Source organism: Chionomys nivalis, chromosome 20 (assembly GCF_950005125.1).
Source record: "Chionomys nivalis chromosome 20, mChiNiv1.1, whole genome shotgun sequence".
Taxonomy (NCBI): Eukaryota; Metazoa; Chordata; class Mammalia; order Rodentia; family Cricetidae; genus Chionomys; species Chionomys nivalis.
Genome location: NC_080105.1, coordinates 52,823,792 through 52,843,486, shown reverse-complemented (window position 1 = coordinate 52,843,486; position 19,695 = coordinate 52,823,792). Strand labels below are relative to the sequence as shown.

Below are 19,695 nucleotides of genomic sequence, written 5' to 3'. Positions count from 1 at the left end.
AGTAAGTCTAATAAACTCATTGGCTTGTAAGCCTTAACTGTAGTAGAATTGACCTTCTTGGGGGCTTAGGAGGGGTAGATGCTGCTATGTCTCTCTTGGGGATGCAACCTGCCTATATATAAACACAATGATTGATCTGTGAGATCCTTTGCTCTTTTCCAAGAACAAGTCCCAAGCCAGATGGAGCATGCGCTCTTTGGCCTGGCTCGTGACAGGAGTCTGATCCAGCTTTTCCAACTCACCCACACAGGAAGGCATAGGCTTGTCCCACACCCTCCGGTCCCCACTCAGGCAGGTCAGAGTATTGCTGCCATGCATTGCATAGCCTGGGTTGCAGCTGTAGAGAACCACAGTGTCTGTGAAGTGGCCGTCGTCTCGGATTCTGTAGCCATAGTTTGGAATGCCCGGGTCCTCACATTTCACAAGGTCAAAGCCTAGAGCAAGAAAGGGACAGGTGAATCAACTCAAGAGAGAACACATCTGCCTTTAAACTGGACACTTTAAAAGGCTAGAAGGAAAAGACATGGTGTACTTTCAAAGGAGAAAGGAATTGTGGGTCTTTAAGGTCTATCTGCAAATGGCTTGTGTTATTAAGAGAATAAGTCACTCCTCTCTCTGTCTATTCTCTGCCTCACAGAGCTCTGTGTTTTTACTGTCCTGTCCATACCTCTGGTCAGAAAGTTGCTTTCTCCACCTCAAAATTCCCTACACTTATAGCCTTTGCATCTATTTCTTGTTTAGCTCAGACCTCCAGGAGAGAGGTATGACATGCTGTCATGGAGGAAGCTCACAGCAAGAGCTCACAGCAGTCTGAATCACAACACCCACCTCCTGATAGCTTCCCTACCTCTAAGATAACAGGTATCATGGGAGTTTACAAAGCTGCTGATGGGAAATAGCTTGGGAAAAAGTCCGTTGGTTAAGTGCCTGCCAGGGAAGCGCAAGACCAGTCTGGATCCTCAGTAGCTACATAAAAAGGCTGTCAGGGCAGAAGGTAGAAACAGGAACATCCCTGGAGCTTGATAGCCAATCACAGAGCTCCAGGTTCAGTGACAGACCTTGTCTCAGAAAATAAGATGGGGAACAAATGAGGAAGACACCCATCCTCAACCACCCATTTTCATACACACCCAGGATGGCCGCATAACCATAGAGTCATCCCTGCCCACCCAAACTGGTTCACAGGAGACCCTGCTGCTTAGTCTCCAGAGGACCTCCGCATCTCCTCAGACTCCAGACTTAGCTGTTGGGTTCTGTTCTCATGAGAGGCAGCCTAACCCAAACATATTTCTCTGCAGACCATGATGCAAATTTCAGTGCTTATAAAAAGCAGAGCTAAAATGTGGTGGGCCATGTGGTCTGTTTGCTTCCATTCCTACCCAACACTTTCCTTCCAAATTAGATTAAATTTGAAAATGGATGTGTGACTTTCCACAGTGTTTGCCTGTAGAGCTCGCATGCCTCTGAGGGGAATTGCTCTTTGCATTTATGGTCTGGCTTTACTCCAGCGAGCTTTAAATAAGCAAGACCAAATCTTGCTGCCCTGGAGATGGAGAGGAGAGAGCAGCCTGCCTGTCCTTTCCTAGGCTGCACCCAAGCTTCCTTTCGCAAAGTTTCCTGCTCTGCAGTATCAGAGACTTCAGTGGCCATGAAATCATTACCTTTCCAGTAACTCTGCTCTATTTTCAAATGCTAACTGTTAAAAATATAAACAAACTGGATGCCAGAGCAGAAGTACCTGCCTCGTTGGTGGAAATAGGAACAGCTTGAATAGCCACAGCTCAGGGTAGGAATGAGGAGAGAATCTCCACTGATGCAGTTTTGAAGATGTGCAACTACACCACCTCAACAGAACCCTGAGACTTGTGCAGCGTGTGAGCAAGTCCTCCAGGGCCCCAGCGCTACACGGCCTGAGTGATGATCTGAGCCTGCATTGTTCTGATGCTGTCTCTGCTGGCTTTGGGGTTAGAGATGTCATCTGATCTGTGGGCTTCAGAATGCAATTCTGCCTGGGCTTGGGGACAACAGGGTGCAGAATGACCAGCTAGGGTTCAGTAACCTCACACCTAGAGGAAAGTTCTATGGATGACAGCGAAGGTTGTGCCCAAATGTCTTAAACTGGGTATGGTGAGTAGCAGCCCAGGAGAGCACTCACTTGGGAACTGGTTAAACAGATGAGGTCTAGGCAGACAATCAACACCATGAAGACAAGGTTGAGTCCTATTGTCAGTATTATTGTATCAGGACCCCAAATCAGCTAAAGTATCCAGATAATGTGACACTTCACACACAATAGGCCACCCAAGTCCTGCCACTGAGGGACCCAACTGGAGCCCACTCAGAGACTCTGTCCACACTGCCTTCCCAAGGCAGCCAGGCCCTACAGAGTCTCTGAAGTTCACTCCTCTATCATCCATCTGCCACTATTGTTGGAATTTCGACGCTGTAACGTCATAAAAATGTCACAGGTGGATCCATGTTCGGGATGTGCAGAGGTCAGAAGCCCTCAGTGGGATTGCTACATCAGGCTGTCGACAATATTGAGGGAACTGAGCTTGATCAGGTTTTTAAATCATATATCTAATTGGCATCTCTACAAAATGCCTATTTGGTGTAAGGGTCTCAACCACAGTTGAAGTAGGGTAAATTTTCCTATTCCACTAATGCATGTCAAGTAATTGTGCAGTCACACACGCATACACACAGTATCACATACATTCACACACAGAGAGATCAGCAAGCACACACATTCCAACTTTGTGGGAAGATGAGAACATACATCTACAAACAGTCCCAGTGGCCATTCAGCTTCACAATCCATCATGTCTTCTATAGAGAAAGAACACCTGCCCGGAAACTTTCTTTAGTGTAGATGTGTGCTTGCGTTTATGGAGGAAGGGCAGCCATGCTCTTGGGAGCCCAGTGAATGGTTCTGGTAGAGCATAGCCACCACTGCCCAGCCACCACCGCCCAGCCACCACTGCCCAGCCACCATTGCCCAGATGGTCCACAGATGTGAGTACTTAAGATAATAATCAGAATACATGTCCCATATGTTGGGTAAATGTGTTCTTTGTTGGACCAAATCTCCTAGGTCTACAAGTATTGTTATTCCACACTTAGAAGAAAATTGTCTTCCCTCCTAATGGCTTGAAGTCTTTATTTGAACGAAAGAAGAAAGAAACATTTAAAAAAAAACAAGCAACAGAGCTAATAACACATATTAGTAATAATGTTGACTGAATTTGATGTAGAGAGTTGTGTTTATTGCCCTTTCTATCACTTCGTCTAGGAATTTGTTTGTAGCACATGTCAGGGCATGCAGGGATGCTGGTTATTGATGGGGAAGGGACAGTCAGTCTTCCTAGGCTGTGTAATATTTCTTCCTGTACTTTTATTATTTCTTCAAAGGTCACATGAAATCTGCTGCCTTGTAAAAGTCCTGCACTCAATTCTGCACCCTTGTAGGCTTACCCAGTGTCTTTTGTGAAATATACCCTTCCTCATTTCCAAGTACATTTAACCAACTGTCAATCCACTTAAGAGAGCTTTTCTGGCTAAACTTCCAATGGCTTGCTAATTCACACAGTTAAGTGGAAAGCAGAGACATTTACACCTGGGGATGCAGGTAATATGGCTTTGGTAGATAGTTTAGTGGGAGAGGAGGATGGTATTTAGCCTCCCAGAGCAAAGTCTGCAAATGTCGCTTGTACAACAAAGGAGCTTAGTCACAAGCCATGAAACAGTGCACTGCCTGTATGGGTCCTTGGGATTAGACCAGAGCTTGCCCAGGTCTCCAGCCTTGGCACCACCAATGTTCCAGCTGCCCCTGAAGACAGCAAGAGCCCTGAGTCTGACTGTCTTGGTCTCCAGGAATGCAGGTCTACGGTGGTGCAGGAGAATCAGTCCTCACCATCTACAGCTATAATAATCCAACACTACTTTCAAATATTGATATGAGTTCATCTGAAACTGCAGAGGTCTGAAATGATGCTACGTCTTTCTATAATAAGTCTTCATTGTTTTCGGGGAATATTTACTACAGGTTATTTTTTGTAACTCTAAGTTATTAGAAGACATTCTATTTGAGTCTATAAAAATATTTCTTTGAAGAGACATCTCCAATATAATGTGAACTTAAAAAGATTTTTCAATGGTTTATCTGAAGACCACTAAGCAAAGTCACAGCTAAAGAGTGCAGGCAAGTAACCTCTCCTATGGTGAAGCCACAAGGCTGCCAGGAATCAGTGTGAATACTGCCTGCGTGTTTTCTTTGTATCACAGAGATTCTGAAAAATAATTCAAGTTATTTATGTCAAAACATTATGAGGAACTATGGTCTAAGCCTGAATATTTAGTCATTTTGCTTCTATCTGTCTCCTAGAGATTTCTTCATAAGTCATCAACACAGCAAGGATGCTGGGAACAAGACGTTCTAGTCAAAACAAGATCCAAACATCAAGTAGAATAAAATTACTCCCAGTATCTCTTACAATAATTACCCATTTTGATAGTCTTTCCACCATCTTTTTTTCTAGGACATGTCTTTTCTCCTACCTCTCCAAGTCTAATGAGGACTCACTGTTGGAATAGACTGTATTTTAATCCCCCAATATTCTAAGCAAAGCTCCACTCTGCATGTATTCCTCTGTTCAGTACGGACTAGGAGTTGGTTGTCTTTAGCTCTGGCTAAGTGCCCTGGAGAATGTGGTTTTCTGCTCAGTGAGCTACAGAAGCAGGTTAGAGGAGACACCTGTAACTGGCAGATCCCTAGTGTCTTCTCCTGTGAACAACTGAATCCATCAGACACTTGTGGCAGGCCCCCACCACCCAGCTTTGCATGAGGCATTTCAACATGGACAATATTCTTGCGTTGGCAAACTAATCATTTTCTTAGTAATCTATGAAAGCTTCTTATCTTTAAAACACAGACAAGGATTTCACACATCTGACTTAGAAAAGAGCCGTATACTGGCAAAAGTCTAAATATCCTTTTAGTTATTTCGACTTGCAGTTGTATGAAATAAATGAGAGGCCCATGTGGGTTCACTTGCTTATACTAATTTTTGTGACTTACTTTAGAAGGGGAGCTGACTAATACTGAACTTCTTGAAGTGGTTAATTGACCTGTGTTTTAGCACACAACTCATACTCAATAATACAACTCTCCAAGTGCAGTATTTGCATTTAGTTTGAAAAATATTGAGTTATAAATCGGTGTCATTTCTTGGTTATGGCTACTACTGGTGTCCACTGATTTATTAGGTGAGGTAATTTTTCACTGATTATTTTCATTTTCCTCATATACTGTTTTTCCCACACATTAACTTTTAACATTACTCTTATTATTCTGTGATGTGAGAAGCCTTGTGTCAAGATATAAAATTTCAGTAAAATAACAACAGAGAACATGATGTTGATGATGCTCAAATAAAAAAAAATGTGAGTTTCTGAGTTCCAGGAAGAGACAGGAAAGCCAAAAAGTCTAGGCTATAAACAAATAATGAAAATGCATCCTGATATCCCTAAAACCACCCAGTGAATTTTATCACATAACTCATGACTGTACAATAAAAATACACTAATGCATTTTTTATTTGAGTGGATGAAGCAGGGGCATGACATACAAGGGCCTTTCAAGTTGATCCTGAAATATTACACCATTCTGAATCTGCTGTCTAAAACCAAGACTACATTCATTCTGGCTGGCTCTGCCCTAGTGAGAGGAGCCAAGACCTGAGACAACATCCACTCTGAGGTATCTCTGTAAGGAATTCAAAACCTTCAACCTCTGATTTCTCTTTATGCATTCCTACTTTCTGTGCTTTAGGGTGAGGCAGGAAGGAGCCGGGATACATCTGGGGAGCAGCAGCATGACACGAAGATGCACCTCTGGGGACCATCAGCATGACATGAAGACACACCTCTGGGGGCCAGCAGCATGACATGAAGACACACCTCTGGTCATCATCTCCATCTACACACTAAGCCTGAAACCTCAGCCAACTACCCTGACTTACTTTCTAAGATACTGTTGGGCAATGAACACTGTTGGGCTCAGTGAATAGAAGAAAGAGGACTCACTTTCTAGTCAGTAGCCACGAAGATAAATACTGGTAAAAGTGTTTTGCTAAATGCTGGAGCAGAGGAAGGGGTGTGGAGGTACAGAGAGATGTCTGGGCACTGGCAGGAATAGGTCACACTATGAAGAAGAAAGTCATTTAGACAGTTCTAGAAGGAAGCACAGGGACCTTGCCAAGTTCTCAAACCAGAGTGAAAACATACTGGAAAGACAGTTCTCTCGTCAGGCATGGAGGCATGGCAGAAGAAGAACATGGTACCCAGAGAAGAACAAATGATAGGCAGCCCAGCCAAGATCTCCAGAGTTGCTGAAGCTGTCTGTCAAAGATGTGGGGTTCTGAGGGCTGGGACTGAGGAGGAGATAGGTTTGGGAATACAAAATACATTGACCTCACTCTAATATATCATGAAACCTGTTCAGGCTGTCATGGAGATGTTGGGAGTCGCATGCACACACACACACATACACACACAAGTGCACACACACATGAGATCTCCATGGGAATGCTGGGAGTGACTCACACACAACAAACCTAGCATTTAAGAGTTCATCTGTTGTAATACGGAGTGGATTGGAGTGAGAAGAGATAGGCAGACAGTAACTGTAAAGCTAGCAAAACCAGGGTTTAAGGGGCAGTGGTTGGGGTGAGCACACGTTAGCTAATGCAGAGGGGCCCGCAGTGGGGACACACAATGGACAGACACCTGTGTTAGGTGGAAACTCAGCCCACCACTGATGTGGAGATTTACAACTTTTTCCAAGGCTCCCCTAGGAGTCCAGGGAAGCAAAGAACCTCTGACTGGTAATGACGATGAGATAATTTCAGCAAACATGTTTCAGTGTTTACTCACACAGAGAACAAGACACTTGGGGTCCTCTTGGATTCCAGTGGGAAAATCACACTTATTATTGAGGGTAAATTGTGACAACTGTCCAGAACACACTAATACGTATTCCTGCATGGATGTACCATCCAGGCCAGGGCACTTTGTGTTCAATGGTGCTCACATGCAGCTTTAGACAAATATATAAAGCACATTGTTTATTCCTGACATATATGCTGAAGAACATTACATGCCGAAGAGAGAACAAAATCCTGTTCATTAAGAGTTTGTGGTTTGTACTGGCTGAAAATCAACCTGTAACAGGTAACATGCTGCATGTTAATAAGAATACCATTTACTCACCCAACACATACAAAATACATAATATCTTCACTGGATACCACACCCTATTTCTTTTTGTTTGCTTGGTTTTTTTTTTTTTTTGTTTGTTTGTTTTGTTTTGTTTTGCTTTTTTGAGACAGAGTTTCTCTGTGAGACAGTTCTGGCTGTCCTAGAACTCACTTTTTAGACCAGTCTGGCCTTGAATTCACAGAGATCCACTTGCCTCTGCCTCCTAAGTGCTGGGGTTAAAGGTGTGCGCCACCACTGTCTGGCCTTCATACCATATTTCCATGCAAAGCCTGAGTCACAACTCCCAGGGCTCAGCCTAAAGAGAGGTGTCTCAGAGTCATCAGGGAAAGAATGCCTGAGGAAGACAGAGGGCATCTGTGTGTCGGTGGCCACCAGCAAAGGACCTCACATGCCCAGTTGCATGTAGAACTTTGTTCTCTGTTATCGCTGCTGGTCCTTCCCAATTATGTGCACGCTTTTCATTTCCAACTTTGTAAACTAAAGGGAGGGACACATGTGGCAAGAGGAGACAGGGATCACTTTTACATTCTATGTTGGCATCCCCCAGAGTCCTTGCAAGTTTAACCATCACCGCAAGGAAGCAACTTAAAGCTATGTGGTATTAATGGCTTTCTAACATTTCTTCTCAATGTTTTCATATATGCTATAGTTTCTTTTTACACACTTTAATTTTAATCTAGAATGTTGAAACAAAAACTGATACTCATATAAAAGTGAAATATCAATATTATTCTTCAAAATATATATTTACATAAGATATCTGACTTATGATAGAACTCTTGACACTGATCACATGCAGGAACTTAGTGTGCTTGCTCACACTTCATTTTTACTGATGAAATATGCTTGTGAGTGTAATCACTCCTCTTGTGTGTTTCTGTGTGCACATGTTCATGTGTGTCTAAACTCGTGTGCACGTAGAAGCCAGAGATAGATGTTAGGTACTTTTTCAATCACTCTTCACCTCATTTTTGGGGGACAGGTTCTGGAAAACTTATCCTACAGCCTACCACTGTGGTCTCACTGTCTTCCCACATGAGCCCAGGAATCCACCTGTCTTTGCTTCCTCAGCACTTTCCAGGAGCATATGGCCAAGGGCATGCTTTTAATGTCGGTTGTGGGGACCGAACTCAGGTCTTCACATTTACCCAGTAATCAATTACTGATGGAGTTATCTCCCCAAGACAACACATTTTTTTTTAATATAATAGTTTCTGGATAGAATGCATTAATGGATGGTAAAACTAAAGAGACGAGACAGAAAGCACAGACGCAATTCCTCTAGTTATCTAGCTGAGGACACATGCCTAGAGTACATTATCTTTGGTGTATTCATTGGTTCCTGAGACCATGTAGATTTAGACATATAGAAAGCACATTCTCTATTCCTGACATTTATGCTGAAGGAGAACATTAGATGCTGAAGAGACAAAACAAAACAAACAAAAAACCTTGTTCATTAGGAACTTGTGGTCCACACTGGCTGAAAACCAACAAGTAATAGTTAATATGATGCATGTTAGCAGGACACCATTTGTTCAACTCACGCTGGACATACAGTATCTTTATTGGATACCATACCACATTTCTATGCCAAGCCTTAGTCACAACTTCCAGGGCTCAGGCTAAGGAGAGGTGTCACAGAGCCATCAGGGAATGAATGCCTGAGGAAGAGCGAGGGCATCTGTGTGTCGGTGGCCACCAGCAAAGGACCTCACATGCCGAGCTGCTTGACTCCTTCCTTGAGGGTCGGTGCCAACAGGAGAGGAGCACAAGATAGCCCATGTATAGGCAGCCACTCTTGGAGTGTATGGCTGCTTCTAAATGAGCCACCTGTGCCACCCCAGGGACAAGCTGCTGACGAGAAGCCACACAGGTGAGCCCGAGGGTGGCTCTTCCTTTCATCCCACAAGTGCACACACAAACAAAGGTTCATGCAAACATTTATATATAGGAGAACCCAGGAGTAGTATAGCCATGAGCTCAGCTAACAGCGTTTCATATCTCATAGCACAGAATCCTAACCTCTGGAAGATAATACAGGACAAACCAGTGGTTCACACACAGCTAAAAATTCAAAATGTAACACCCTCATCCAGGACCTGTTTCTCTTTTGTTCAAATTGTGCTTTGTTTGTTTTGCCTAGGAATACTATGTCTAAGGAATACATAACTTAAAGTAATATTTTTGTTTTACGCTCTGAAATTCCACAAGTTTCTAAAAATACCTAGATCATTCTAAGCATCAGGGTGGCTGGCATGGGAAGCTGTGTGACAGCGCAGCTCTCATGGGCAAATGTGAGTAAAAACGCATAATGTGAGAACACTTGTAGATGATTCTCTAATAAATATTCTCCTTACAAAGTAAGATGAGATTAAAACTAGATTGAATGGATTTTAAAACCTGGAGATGTCAGCCCAAAAGAAGACAGGATGCAGAAGAGGATTGCAACCAAAGAGACCTTGCCAACACAACCTGAACGCTGAGAAGAACATAGAGAAATTATGATGTGACTTCAAGATTTTAAATTCCCAACATACACTTGCAACAATATTTCTAAGAATCTTTAGCGTTTCTGAGAAATTGCATAACTATTTTTAAAGATAAGACTAGCCTCAACATGAAATCCTTTAAATGCAAATGTTGGCAGGACAATTAGGGAAATATTCAATGACACACACACACACACACACACACATTCTTAGAAGCATAGTTTCTCAGTATTCAATTTCAATTCCCATGGTCTAAAACCCAATAATACATACATTCCTACTAATTTGATTTTCATAATGATATCCTCTCAAAATACTTTCTGTAAGCTCTGATCAATATGTTCTTTTCACTCACTTTTGCCTTGGGAGCCTGAGGGTTGGCAGGACCTGACCCTGGCAGCTTATTTAGAAACATGATCCTGCATGTGGCCCTCACTTGACAAGGACTTTCCTGTTGGTGCCAGTATACACACTCAGTGCCATGTGAGAAGGAAGGCAGTTACTGGCCACATGATCTGATATGTGGCCGAGCCCACAGGGCTCCAGCACCGAGTGCTGAGACTCCTACAGTCAAGTTAAAGGCTCAAAGTCAACGAACTTTCAGGCTCCGGATTGGGGCAGTGTGAGACTGGGGGATTCCTAGGGAAAAAGACTTCTTATCTACTTACAGATTCTAACCCAAATACTGGGAAAAGGGAGGGCAGGAGGCAGAAAAAGTCCAAGCCCTTTAGCCTCCCTGTGCTATCCCTGGAGAAACAGCCTGCCATAGAGGCCCTGTGCTTAGGGAAGACACCCTGCCACACTTTTGGAGGCTGGACTGCAGCTCTCCTCGCTTGCTTATGCGGAATCATGTGCTTTTTAATCACTCACCATCCTGCCAAGGACTTACTGGTCATCAGTCAAAAGATAACTGTGAGATTCCCATTTCCCCAGCACCTGCTCAACTCTGGATTGAGCAACGCAACCAGCACATCCCGTGCCAAGGTTCCTCACCTTAGCTGGCCCACACTTACTCCCGCTCTGCCTCTCAGGGAAGTTCCTGGCATGGCTTCTAGCAAAGGTCAGGATGCTTTGAACACAGACCTCAACGCACATCCCCCTCTTCTGCCTATGCCTGTCTGAAAAGAAACCAAAGCTTTCTGAGAAGCGTGTCTGAGGACTCTGAGCAGTGCTAAAGAAGGCAGTTCATTTGCCGAAAGAGGCTGAGAGCATCTCAATGGGATGTTTCAGAGGTTAGAGAAATGGGATGGAGGAGAAATAGGGACTGGCAATTGAACCCTGCCTGGCAATGCTCTGGCCTGAGTCTTGTCATCTCGGGACCTGGTCTATCTTGTTTCCTGGGGTTAAATGTGGAAGGTACATAGACGGAGGAGGAAAGACTTTATGAAACACCTTGAGTTCTTCATAAATAAACTATCCATAAATACATGAGATAACCCATAATACTTGAATTTATTGCAACTATGCCATGTTTTGAGAACTAATAGATACAAAGGAATGGCTGTACTCCATGTGGAAATGTGTCACCTCGAGCATGGAGTGAAGGCATCAATTACAAGGAAGCGACAGCTGCAGCCAAGCAATGCTGACACAGCCAAGTGTTAGGAAGCTCCATACGGGTCCTCAGGAGTTCCAAGTGACTGGAAGCTGTCAGCCTGACCGCAAACCCTGAGCACCAGGCAGCCTTCTCTCTGCTGCTTCTTAAGTCACTTGCTCAATTGCTGAAGATTCATATTGTCTTAGTGGGCTCAGCACAAAAAGGAAACACAAGGTCAAGATAAACTTCACAGCATGGAATGCCACCAGTAGAACAAAACTCTCATATTCTATCTCTTCTTCCAAGTCGCACACATGCTCCCTGGAGTATGTACTCCCATGCATTGGAAGTTCTCTCTCCTTGACCAGGTCTTCCTCCCTCTGCTGAAGGTCTGCCGTTATTTTGGGGCATGAGCTAGTCAGGCGGCCGGAAGCTGGGTGGCAGGAACGCCAGCCCGCAGTTCCCTACAGCAGAATGGCCCCCAACGTGTGGATAACAATCCACAGAAAGCCTGAGAAAGCTTGGGAAGTAATTCTAGAACAAAATGAGAGTGTTGTGCATGTTTTCTTGGTAGCAGCAATTTCTCAGGTCTGCTCTGCTTGCTAGAGACAAGCAAGCACTCTCAGCTAAGAGAGGCTTCCTGATTCAGCTTTAGCTGCAAAACCCTGCAACTCATTAAGAGGTCCTGCCACAAAACACTTAAATGGTGTTGATAAGAGCTGACTGAATGCTTGTTTGTTTTCGGCCGTAGCAGGAAAAAAAAAAAAGTTGTGCTGTTTTAAAATGCTGGAGTTCTGGTCTGTCCTGCCAGGGCAAACTCTGACTCTTTCACGCAAGCGGTTCGTTTGGTTTGCAAGTACACACTACTGAAGCTTGCTTGCTGGCAGGGACCTTGAAACGCCACAGAGTTGTGGCAATAAAAATGGCTCCAGCGGTATCTCCACCATGAGGCTGGAAAGCTAAGGAATGGGCTGCATCTAGCTGGCAAAGCCACGGCTTTAATCCTACCCATATTGCTTAGTAATTTAAAGGCTCGCGTGGTCAGAAAAAGAGAGATATACAGTAAAGAGAGATTCAAAGACAAAGAAAACCTTTAAATGATTTACAGTGTGTTTAAAAATATATGCAGGCTAAAAGTTAAAGTTCTTAAAAGTAAAAAAAGGAAGAAAAAAAGTAGTTGGATGTAGTAGTACACACCTTTAATCCCAACACTTGGGAGGCAGAGGGAGATTGACCTCTGTGACTTCAAGGTGTGGTAGCACACGCCTTTAATCCCAATGCTTGGAAGGCAGAGACAGAAGGATCTCTGAGAGTTCAAGGACAGCCTGGTCTATGGAGTTATTCGAGGTCAAAGATATACAGAGAACCTGTCTCAAAAGCAAAAAGTTAAAAGTAAAAATAAATGAAATAAAAGTTAAAATAAAGCCAAAAAAGATGGAAAATATACAGAAAATCTTGATACTGTATGCTATTATGCTCTCTTTGAATTGTTTGAATGCTGAGAAAAGAGCAACAGCTGCTAAAAGATATTTGTTTATAAATGCTGCTGAACTAATCCAACATAGATATTTTGAAAATACCTTGACTTCAGAATTTGGATCTAAGGATATGATACTTTGGAAAAGAGTTTCTTCATTTGTTTTCACAGAGGATGAAACCCTGTGGATTGTTTCTATCTCAATATGGTATGATGGACCACGCCCTCCTGAAGGGTTGCTGTGAACACCTTCAGAAAATTACTTCACTCAACTGCCGACTGAGATGACCCTGGCACACAGGTTACACCATGAAAGACCTGATTAACAGTGCCCCCATTCAGCATGAAGCAGTTTGGAGAGAAAAATCTGTGTCCATGTTCCCAAATATTGTTTATAAATGTTCTTTTACATTTAAAGGGGGATACGATATAGATATGAATAATTTGCATTGATATGGATTTTGCTTTAGTGATTTAAATTTAAGGTCAATTTTGTTATAGGTTTATATATTTCTGACCTTGATTAAGGTATTGTGATTGTGTAGTTCATTTAAAAATGTAATGTATATAGGTTGTTAATGGATAATCATTAATAATAGTCAAGTTTGTAGTCATGTTAGTTAGATTTTCTAGATGTACATAGATATATTTTAGATAGGCATTCTTCATATCTTTCAAAGATTATAAAATATGGCATTTTAAGTGTTTTAATAACTCAGGGTTTTTCTGACCATGAGACATGTCTGTTCCTGGCAGCACCAATCTACTTCAAGAAGAAGATGGGCATCGAAGAGGCACCTTATCAAGTTTGATAGCCATTTGGGCAAGAAACTGCTCTTGCCTGGACTATTGTATAAACTGGACACAGAGAACCCACAGAGAGAGGACTACTGAACTTGCCTAAAGGTGAGATGATCTTTCGGGGTTCCTGATTCATGAAGGAGTCTGAGAGACATTCTGCAGGACACAGCAGATAGTGACTGAACTGCCTTTGAAATTTCCTGCTTCATGGAAATGTCTCTGGATACTATGGACCTGTAGGCCAAAGATGGATGCCCCAATGGTACAGAGGAACTTTGGGTGACTGTCCAGGCAGCGAGATGTCTCTGTGATTTCTAGAGTTTTGTAAGTTGCTTACTTCTCATTTACTTAGGTAATATTATATCCTTCTGGAGTCTTTGATGTAGTTGAAGAATAGATAGATAGTTATAGCTGTTTTCCTTTATTATGATAAAAGATAAAATAGATGTAAATATTGTAACTGTAATTCTTGCTTGATAACTGTTTTTTTATATGTAATTTTGCTATGTTAAAGTGAATGCCTTTCCTTTTTTGTTTAAACAGAAAAAGGGGAAATGATGGAGGAAGGTCATTGGTTAATTAATAAAGAAACTGCTTGGTCCTGGTAGGTTAGAACATAGGTGGGTGGAGTAAACAACAGAATGCTGGGAAGAAGGGAAGTGAGCTGAGACGCCATAGCTCTGCTCCCCAGGGCAGATGCGATGAAGCTCCGACCCAGGATGGACGTAGGCTAGAATCTTCCTGGTAAGAGCACCTCAAGGTGCTACACACATTAATAGAAATGGGCCAAGCAGTGTTTATATGAATACAGTTTGTGTGTCGTTATTTTGAGGTATAAGCTAGCCAGGCGGCCAGGAGCTGGGTGGCAGGAACGCAGCCTGCAGCTCCCACAACACCCTGGATTATGTACTCCCATGCATTGGAAGTTCTCTCTCCTTCACCAGGTCTTCCTCCCTCTGCTGAAGGTCTGCCTATAAGTTCTAGCCAAGAACACAAAGATTCTCCAGGTTAAATGTCCAGTGATCCGGCCTTTCAAGAAACCAGAGAAGCTGGCTTTCTGACTTAGTGGGTCAAAGAGTGGCTCACCGCTATCGAAGTCAGGTTTGCCCTAAGATAAAATAAGCTCCTTTCGGAGGGGCTTACACTGCCCTTTGTTGCCCACCAAGCACTGAGTATACTTAGAATCTCTTATGAATCCTGCCATAAACACAAAAACCAATGTTATTTTTTTATTCTTTTATTTCTCATTCAGTATCCTTTACTCCACGTATGAGGCAACCTTCCTGAAAACAGGTGCAGGGTTACTTTAATCTATCTACACAACCCTGGCCTTAATGCATAAACCACAACCTATGTTCAGTCATCACACTTAACTGGTGTTCATCTTAATCCAGACAATGGGTTTACAGTTGCCATTGACTAAACTAAAATATCGGCATTCTAGTGATTTCCAAGGTTAGTGAAATATAAACTCTGCTGCTTAGCCACATAAAGCAACTAGCAAACATGCTTTCAAAATTAAGAAGATAAATTTGTGCCCTGCCCATTTTAATACTTCCCAATTTCCTCAAGAAATTGCTAGGACTTAAAAATAGCATTCAATCAGAAATATGCAGCAATGGGAATTTCAAAAATGAGTTTAATGATAATAATTCACGTGGATAGGACATATGCTAGGAAGTCTCCGATTTCTCCACAAATTGAGCTTTCAAAATGGGAATCCCACTGGTCCTTTGTAAAACCAATGTATAAATGCTCATGGCACATGCACATGTTAAGACGGATATAAACATGGATTACTTTACATCACATAGATTTCAGCACAGACATCTTCATGAGAAATACAAAGTGGTTTTATTTTGGTCACAGTAAATTTAGTTGGAGGATGGAATATGAGCTGAAGGCTAATACTCCGGCTTGTGAAAGCCAGTGGCTTGGGTAGCAGAGCAGGCTAGCAACAGAGGCAAAGAATACTGTCCTCTTCTTTTGTTTTCCAGGCTTTGTTTTGAGATTTGCTCTCCCCTGGCAGGCCTGGCTGTCCTGGGCATGGCCATTCTCCTGCTCCCCTCTCTCTGTCACTGGGATTACAGGCATGATCAACCATCCAAACTGTCTGCATTTCTTCATGAACGATTTTCTTATCTCTGTGTTCTCCAAAGAGCACTGCACAACTTCATGTCTGGATATGTCTTTCATTTAAAAATAGCACTGAAGCAATGATTATCCGTTCAAGTCAATAAGAAGTAATCCTGTATAAATGAGCCATTTCCAACGAATACCTTCAGCTACTTTATTATCTAAGAGGCCAGATGAATAATCTCTGATCCTAAATAGGCCTGACCCACACTGACTTTACTTCAGACTGAAGTTCATGGTCATCAGTGGAAGATTCCAGAAAAGATAATGCTTCTCATTGCAGAGATGATCACCACAGATATTTTACCATCTTAACTTTTCAATTCATGTTTCATTGGTCACAATGCATAATGAACTGGGTTCTAGTCAGGTGATCAAAGCTGAAGGAATGCCCTGGAGTCCTGGGCTCCAGGTATAGCACATTCCCAAGCTACCAAGCTTTGTGGCCTTGGAGTTCCCAGTAAAGGGCCAGGTGACCTACTCAGCGTTAGAACAAGGCCACCACTACTTCATTCAAAGGCTTCCATCAACTACAAGGGCATTTTTTCCTGTGCAACCTCTTACAAAACTACTGTCATATTTGTGATAAAAGGACAGGGACCAATTTGATGGCCCAGTCCTGTCTTAGGACACTGATTCTTCACCAAGGTCCCCATTTTCCTGTGGAGCACCAAGTCTCAGAAATCTCCTCTGTCAGTTGGAATACAAACCTCAGGTTCATGTGATGTTCCTTGTTTACCATTGCCCACCACTGAGCTCTATAAATTAAGAGTCTTTTAAAAATACATAACCCCCTGTAGCCCATGCTATTGTGTTGTTCCTTCTAGAATAGGTTATAAAATTGGCAGAGAATGACTTGCGACTTCCTCATTGCCTACAATCTTTATGTGACAAGATTAAATGTTTTAAATGTATGCCATACTATGCCAAATTCATCTAACAATAAAGACTCATTCTAAATTTTTTGGAGAATTTCATGTATAAGTACAATATTTATAGCATTTCCTCTATCTTATCTCCCTCTAACTCTTCTTTTGATCTCCCAGCTCCTTCTAATATGCATAGTCTCTTATTCTTTATTATTGCTACACACATCAAAAACACATGCAACTTCCTGAGTCCCTTAAATGTCTCTTGTCTGTGCATGTGTTCAAGGCTTACTACTTGGGGTTAGATAACCCATGGTGCGGGGGGCGGGGCTCACTGACAGGGAGGGCTGATTCTATTTCTCTTGGCAGCTGCTGTCTGTAGCTCTTCATCCAGGTGTGGGGCCCTGTGAGCTTTCAGTCATCTGCCTTTGCAGTTAGCGTTATGGGCCTTGTTCTGGAGATCATTTTCCTAAGATGCAGCCTGGGTGCAGGCCCCTGTCATACACAGAAGACACTGTCTCCCAGGAGACGATGTCCTGAGCATCTTGCTCTTATCCTCTCCCCACCCTCTCTTTCTCATGTTTCTGAGTCTTGTTGATTTGGATGGGCACCCCATGGTCTGTTTTCCCTAGTTATGGGTTTCTGCAATGGTCTTCATGTTTTATAAAAAAGACATTCATTTGACGAGGAGTTAGAGGTACACCTACTTTAAAAACTTACCCTTTTCTGTATCCACATGAATAAACACTAACCAGGGCTAAGAACTGGGCCTTAACCCCAGTTGTTCTTTCCTTCATGTGCTATGCCTAAACGGCTTATGGCACATTATCAGAAGAGACAGGAGGGGACAGTCTTGATCTCTTTCAGTATGGAAGTACTCTTTGATTTTTTTAATTTTAAGACAAAAAAAAAATTCAAGATTAATTGCTAGAAAAAGATGTCACTGCTATGTCACAGTCCAGGGAGTTGGTCAGGCCTACACTGCAGTATGCTTCTGGTCTCTGGATACACATATGCACATCTTCCTCCGACACCCGTGCCCCCCCACCACAGTCTGAGGAGGCAAATGTGATTCTTTGCACTCATTGTTGGTCTTGGTAGGTTCTACCACTCCAGATTCTTGTCCTGCTTCAAGCCCCATGTTCCTTAGTGATTTGATACCTATTTTCAGGCCCTTCAGTCCCATAGCCCCACACTGGATTCTATTGGAAGGTGTGTTTGCAGGCTGGTGCTTTCAAAAATATTTATTTAATTACCAAAAAAATCTGGCAATATTGCTACAATTCACATAACCATCAAATGTCCTTGTGCCAAAGTATGTAAAGTAGAAGAAACAATAATTCTGAATTTGAATGAATTGCATGACTTTCATTTTTAAGACATCATGAAGGATGATTTAACATGGGTAAGAAAAGCCAATCTTTGTCAACCCATGACCCACAGTGCTCCTCCCTTCCTAACAAGGGTTCTAGGTGTTTGAGACTTTTACTGTCTTTGATGACCCTGTACAAGTGCAATGTATTGATGACAGATGAAGACAGTAACTGTTGGATTTTATTACCCCCAAGAACGGGGGGTGAATTTCATCATCACTACTCCTATAAAACTTGACATTTTATAGTGTTTGGTGACATCACTTGCCAGCCTTCATTTATTTCTCTCTTAAGTCATAAGCCTTGACTGTAATCAAAGTCTTTAAGCACCTTTCCCTGGGTCCTTGTGTCTTTCTTCAAACCCACACTGACCAATAATAACACATACACCAGTTCTGAATGATGAAATCATAGCAAAAGCAATTCCAGTTGTAAAAATAAAAGTACAGAACAAATTGTTTATATAAGGGGAAAAAAAGCCCCCACAAACCTAAAAAAAAATCTATCTAAGCAATTATACAAAAGACTACAAAGACTAGTCCTGAGCTAATCCCAGGCAGTAGGGTGGACTTGGTTTTGTAGATCATCAAGAATTCCCAAGTCCTGACCTTGGCAATTTTACATTAGCCCAGACTCAAACATCTAACGACCTCCCTAGGAACTTTTTTTTTTAATAGCACAGCAAATTCTCCTAGCTTACTTTTGTTATGATATAAGCATTAGGAAGTTAGCAGAGGAGAGGACATAGTCAATTAAATGGTGGGAGATTGGGCTGTATGCCCACCTCTCTCTGCTGCTTGCCCTTTGACACTGAGTTAATCTGACAGGCATCATCTCTGTCATTTCCTCCCTTAACTGGAGGAATAATGCTATCCAGGCCCTCCTTCTGAGAAGGGAACAGTGATTGATATCCTGCTTTTGCTGCAGCCTCACCCCTAGGCAGGCAGGAGTAGCGCAGACTTCAATTTCAAGGTGAAGCACATCCGCAGACGACACAGACCATCTTATTGGGAACGTTATCAGATTTGGCCATGATTATTTTTTAATGTCACCTCACAATTTATCTAAAAAAGTACTATGGAATGAGACATTATAATGCAAGCCACAGATTGTCTGGTCAGATGGGGCCTTGTCTCCTATATAGAACAGAAGTCTCAAAGGTAGTGATGCCTCCCTCTTTATAAAATATCTACTGTGTTTTACAATAAATATTGGAGTTCCTTCTAGGCTCTTTCAGCAGCCTGTGTCTCTATTGTATTTGAATTGCCACTGTGACATTTCCCCTGGAAGCCATTATGTCAAGAAATGGATTATACACCACACGGTTTTATGGGTTGGCTTTTCTCACAGAAGCAGAGTGAAAAGGCGGTGTTCCGAGTGACAGGAAACAGACAGACATGTCTCCCTGCAGAGAAAGGGAAGGTTATGGCGATGCAGTCACAAGAGTTGTGTACCATACATGTCACCCCCTTGACCTTCACGCTGGCCCTCTTCACACCGTCACAATACAGGTTTTACATAGCACCAGATATTCTGGGCACCGGATTTCTCTTCCAAAGTGCAGAATATTTTGTCTGGAACCGTCGGTTTGAAGCCCATTAAAATTATGGCTATTTTTCCTCCAAGTTGAATGTATGACATGGTCCTCTAAAGAAAATTCATTGAGCCATTGTCTCAACAGAAACCCCCAAATTAAACTTCATCAAAATAGTCATAACTACTCCAAAATTCA

General features: G+C 42.5%; 1 protein-coding gene across 2 annotated transcripts in view; it reads right to left on the bottom strand.

Annotated features, from left to right (window-relative positions):
* Csmd1 (CUB and Sushi multiple domains 1) overlaps nt 1-19,695 on the bottom strand; it is a 1,398,492-nt gene that overhangs the window by 208,311 nt on the left and 1,170,486 nt on the right. For both annotated transcript variants that reach the window (XM_057752269.1, XM_057752268.1), the window contains exon 24: nt 243-434. In XM_057752269.1, the coding sequence (XP_057608252.1) occupies nt 243-434 (192 nt within the window). The remainder of the gene's footprint in view (nt 1-242; nt 435-19,695) is intronic.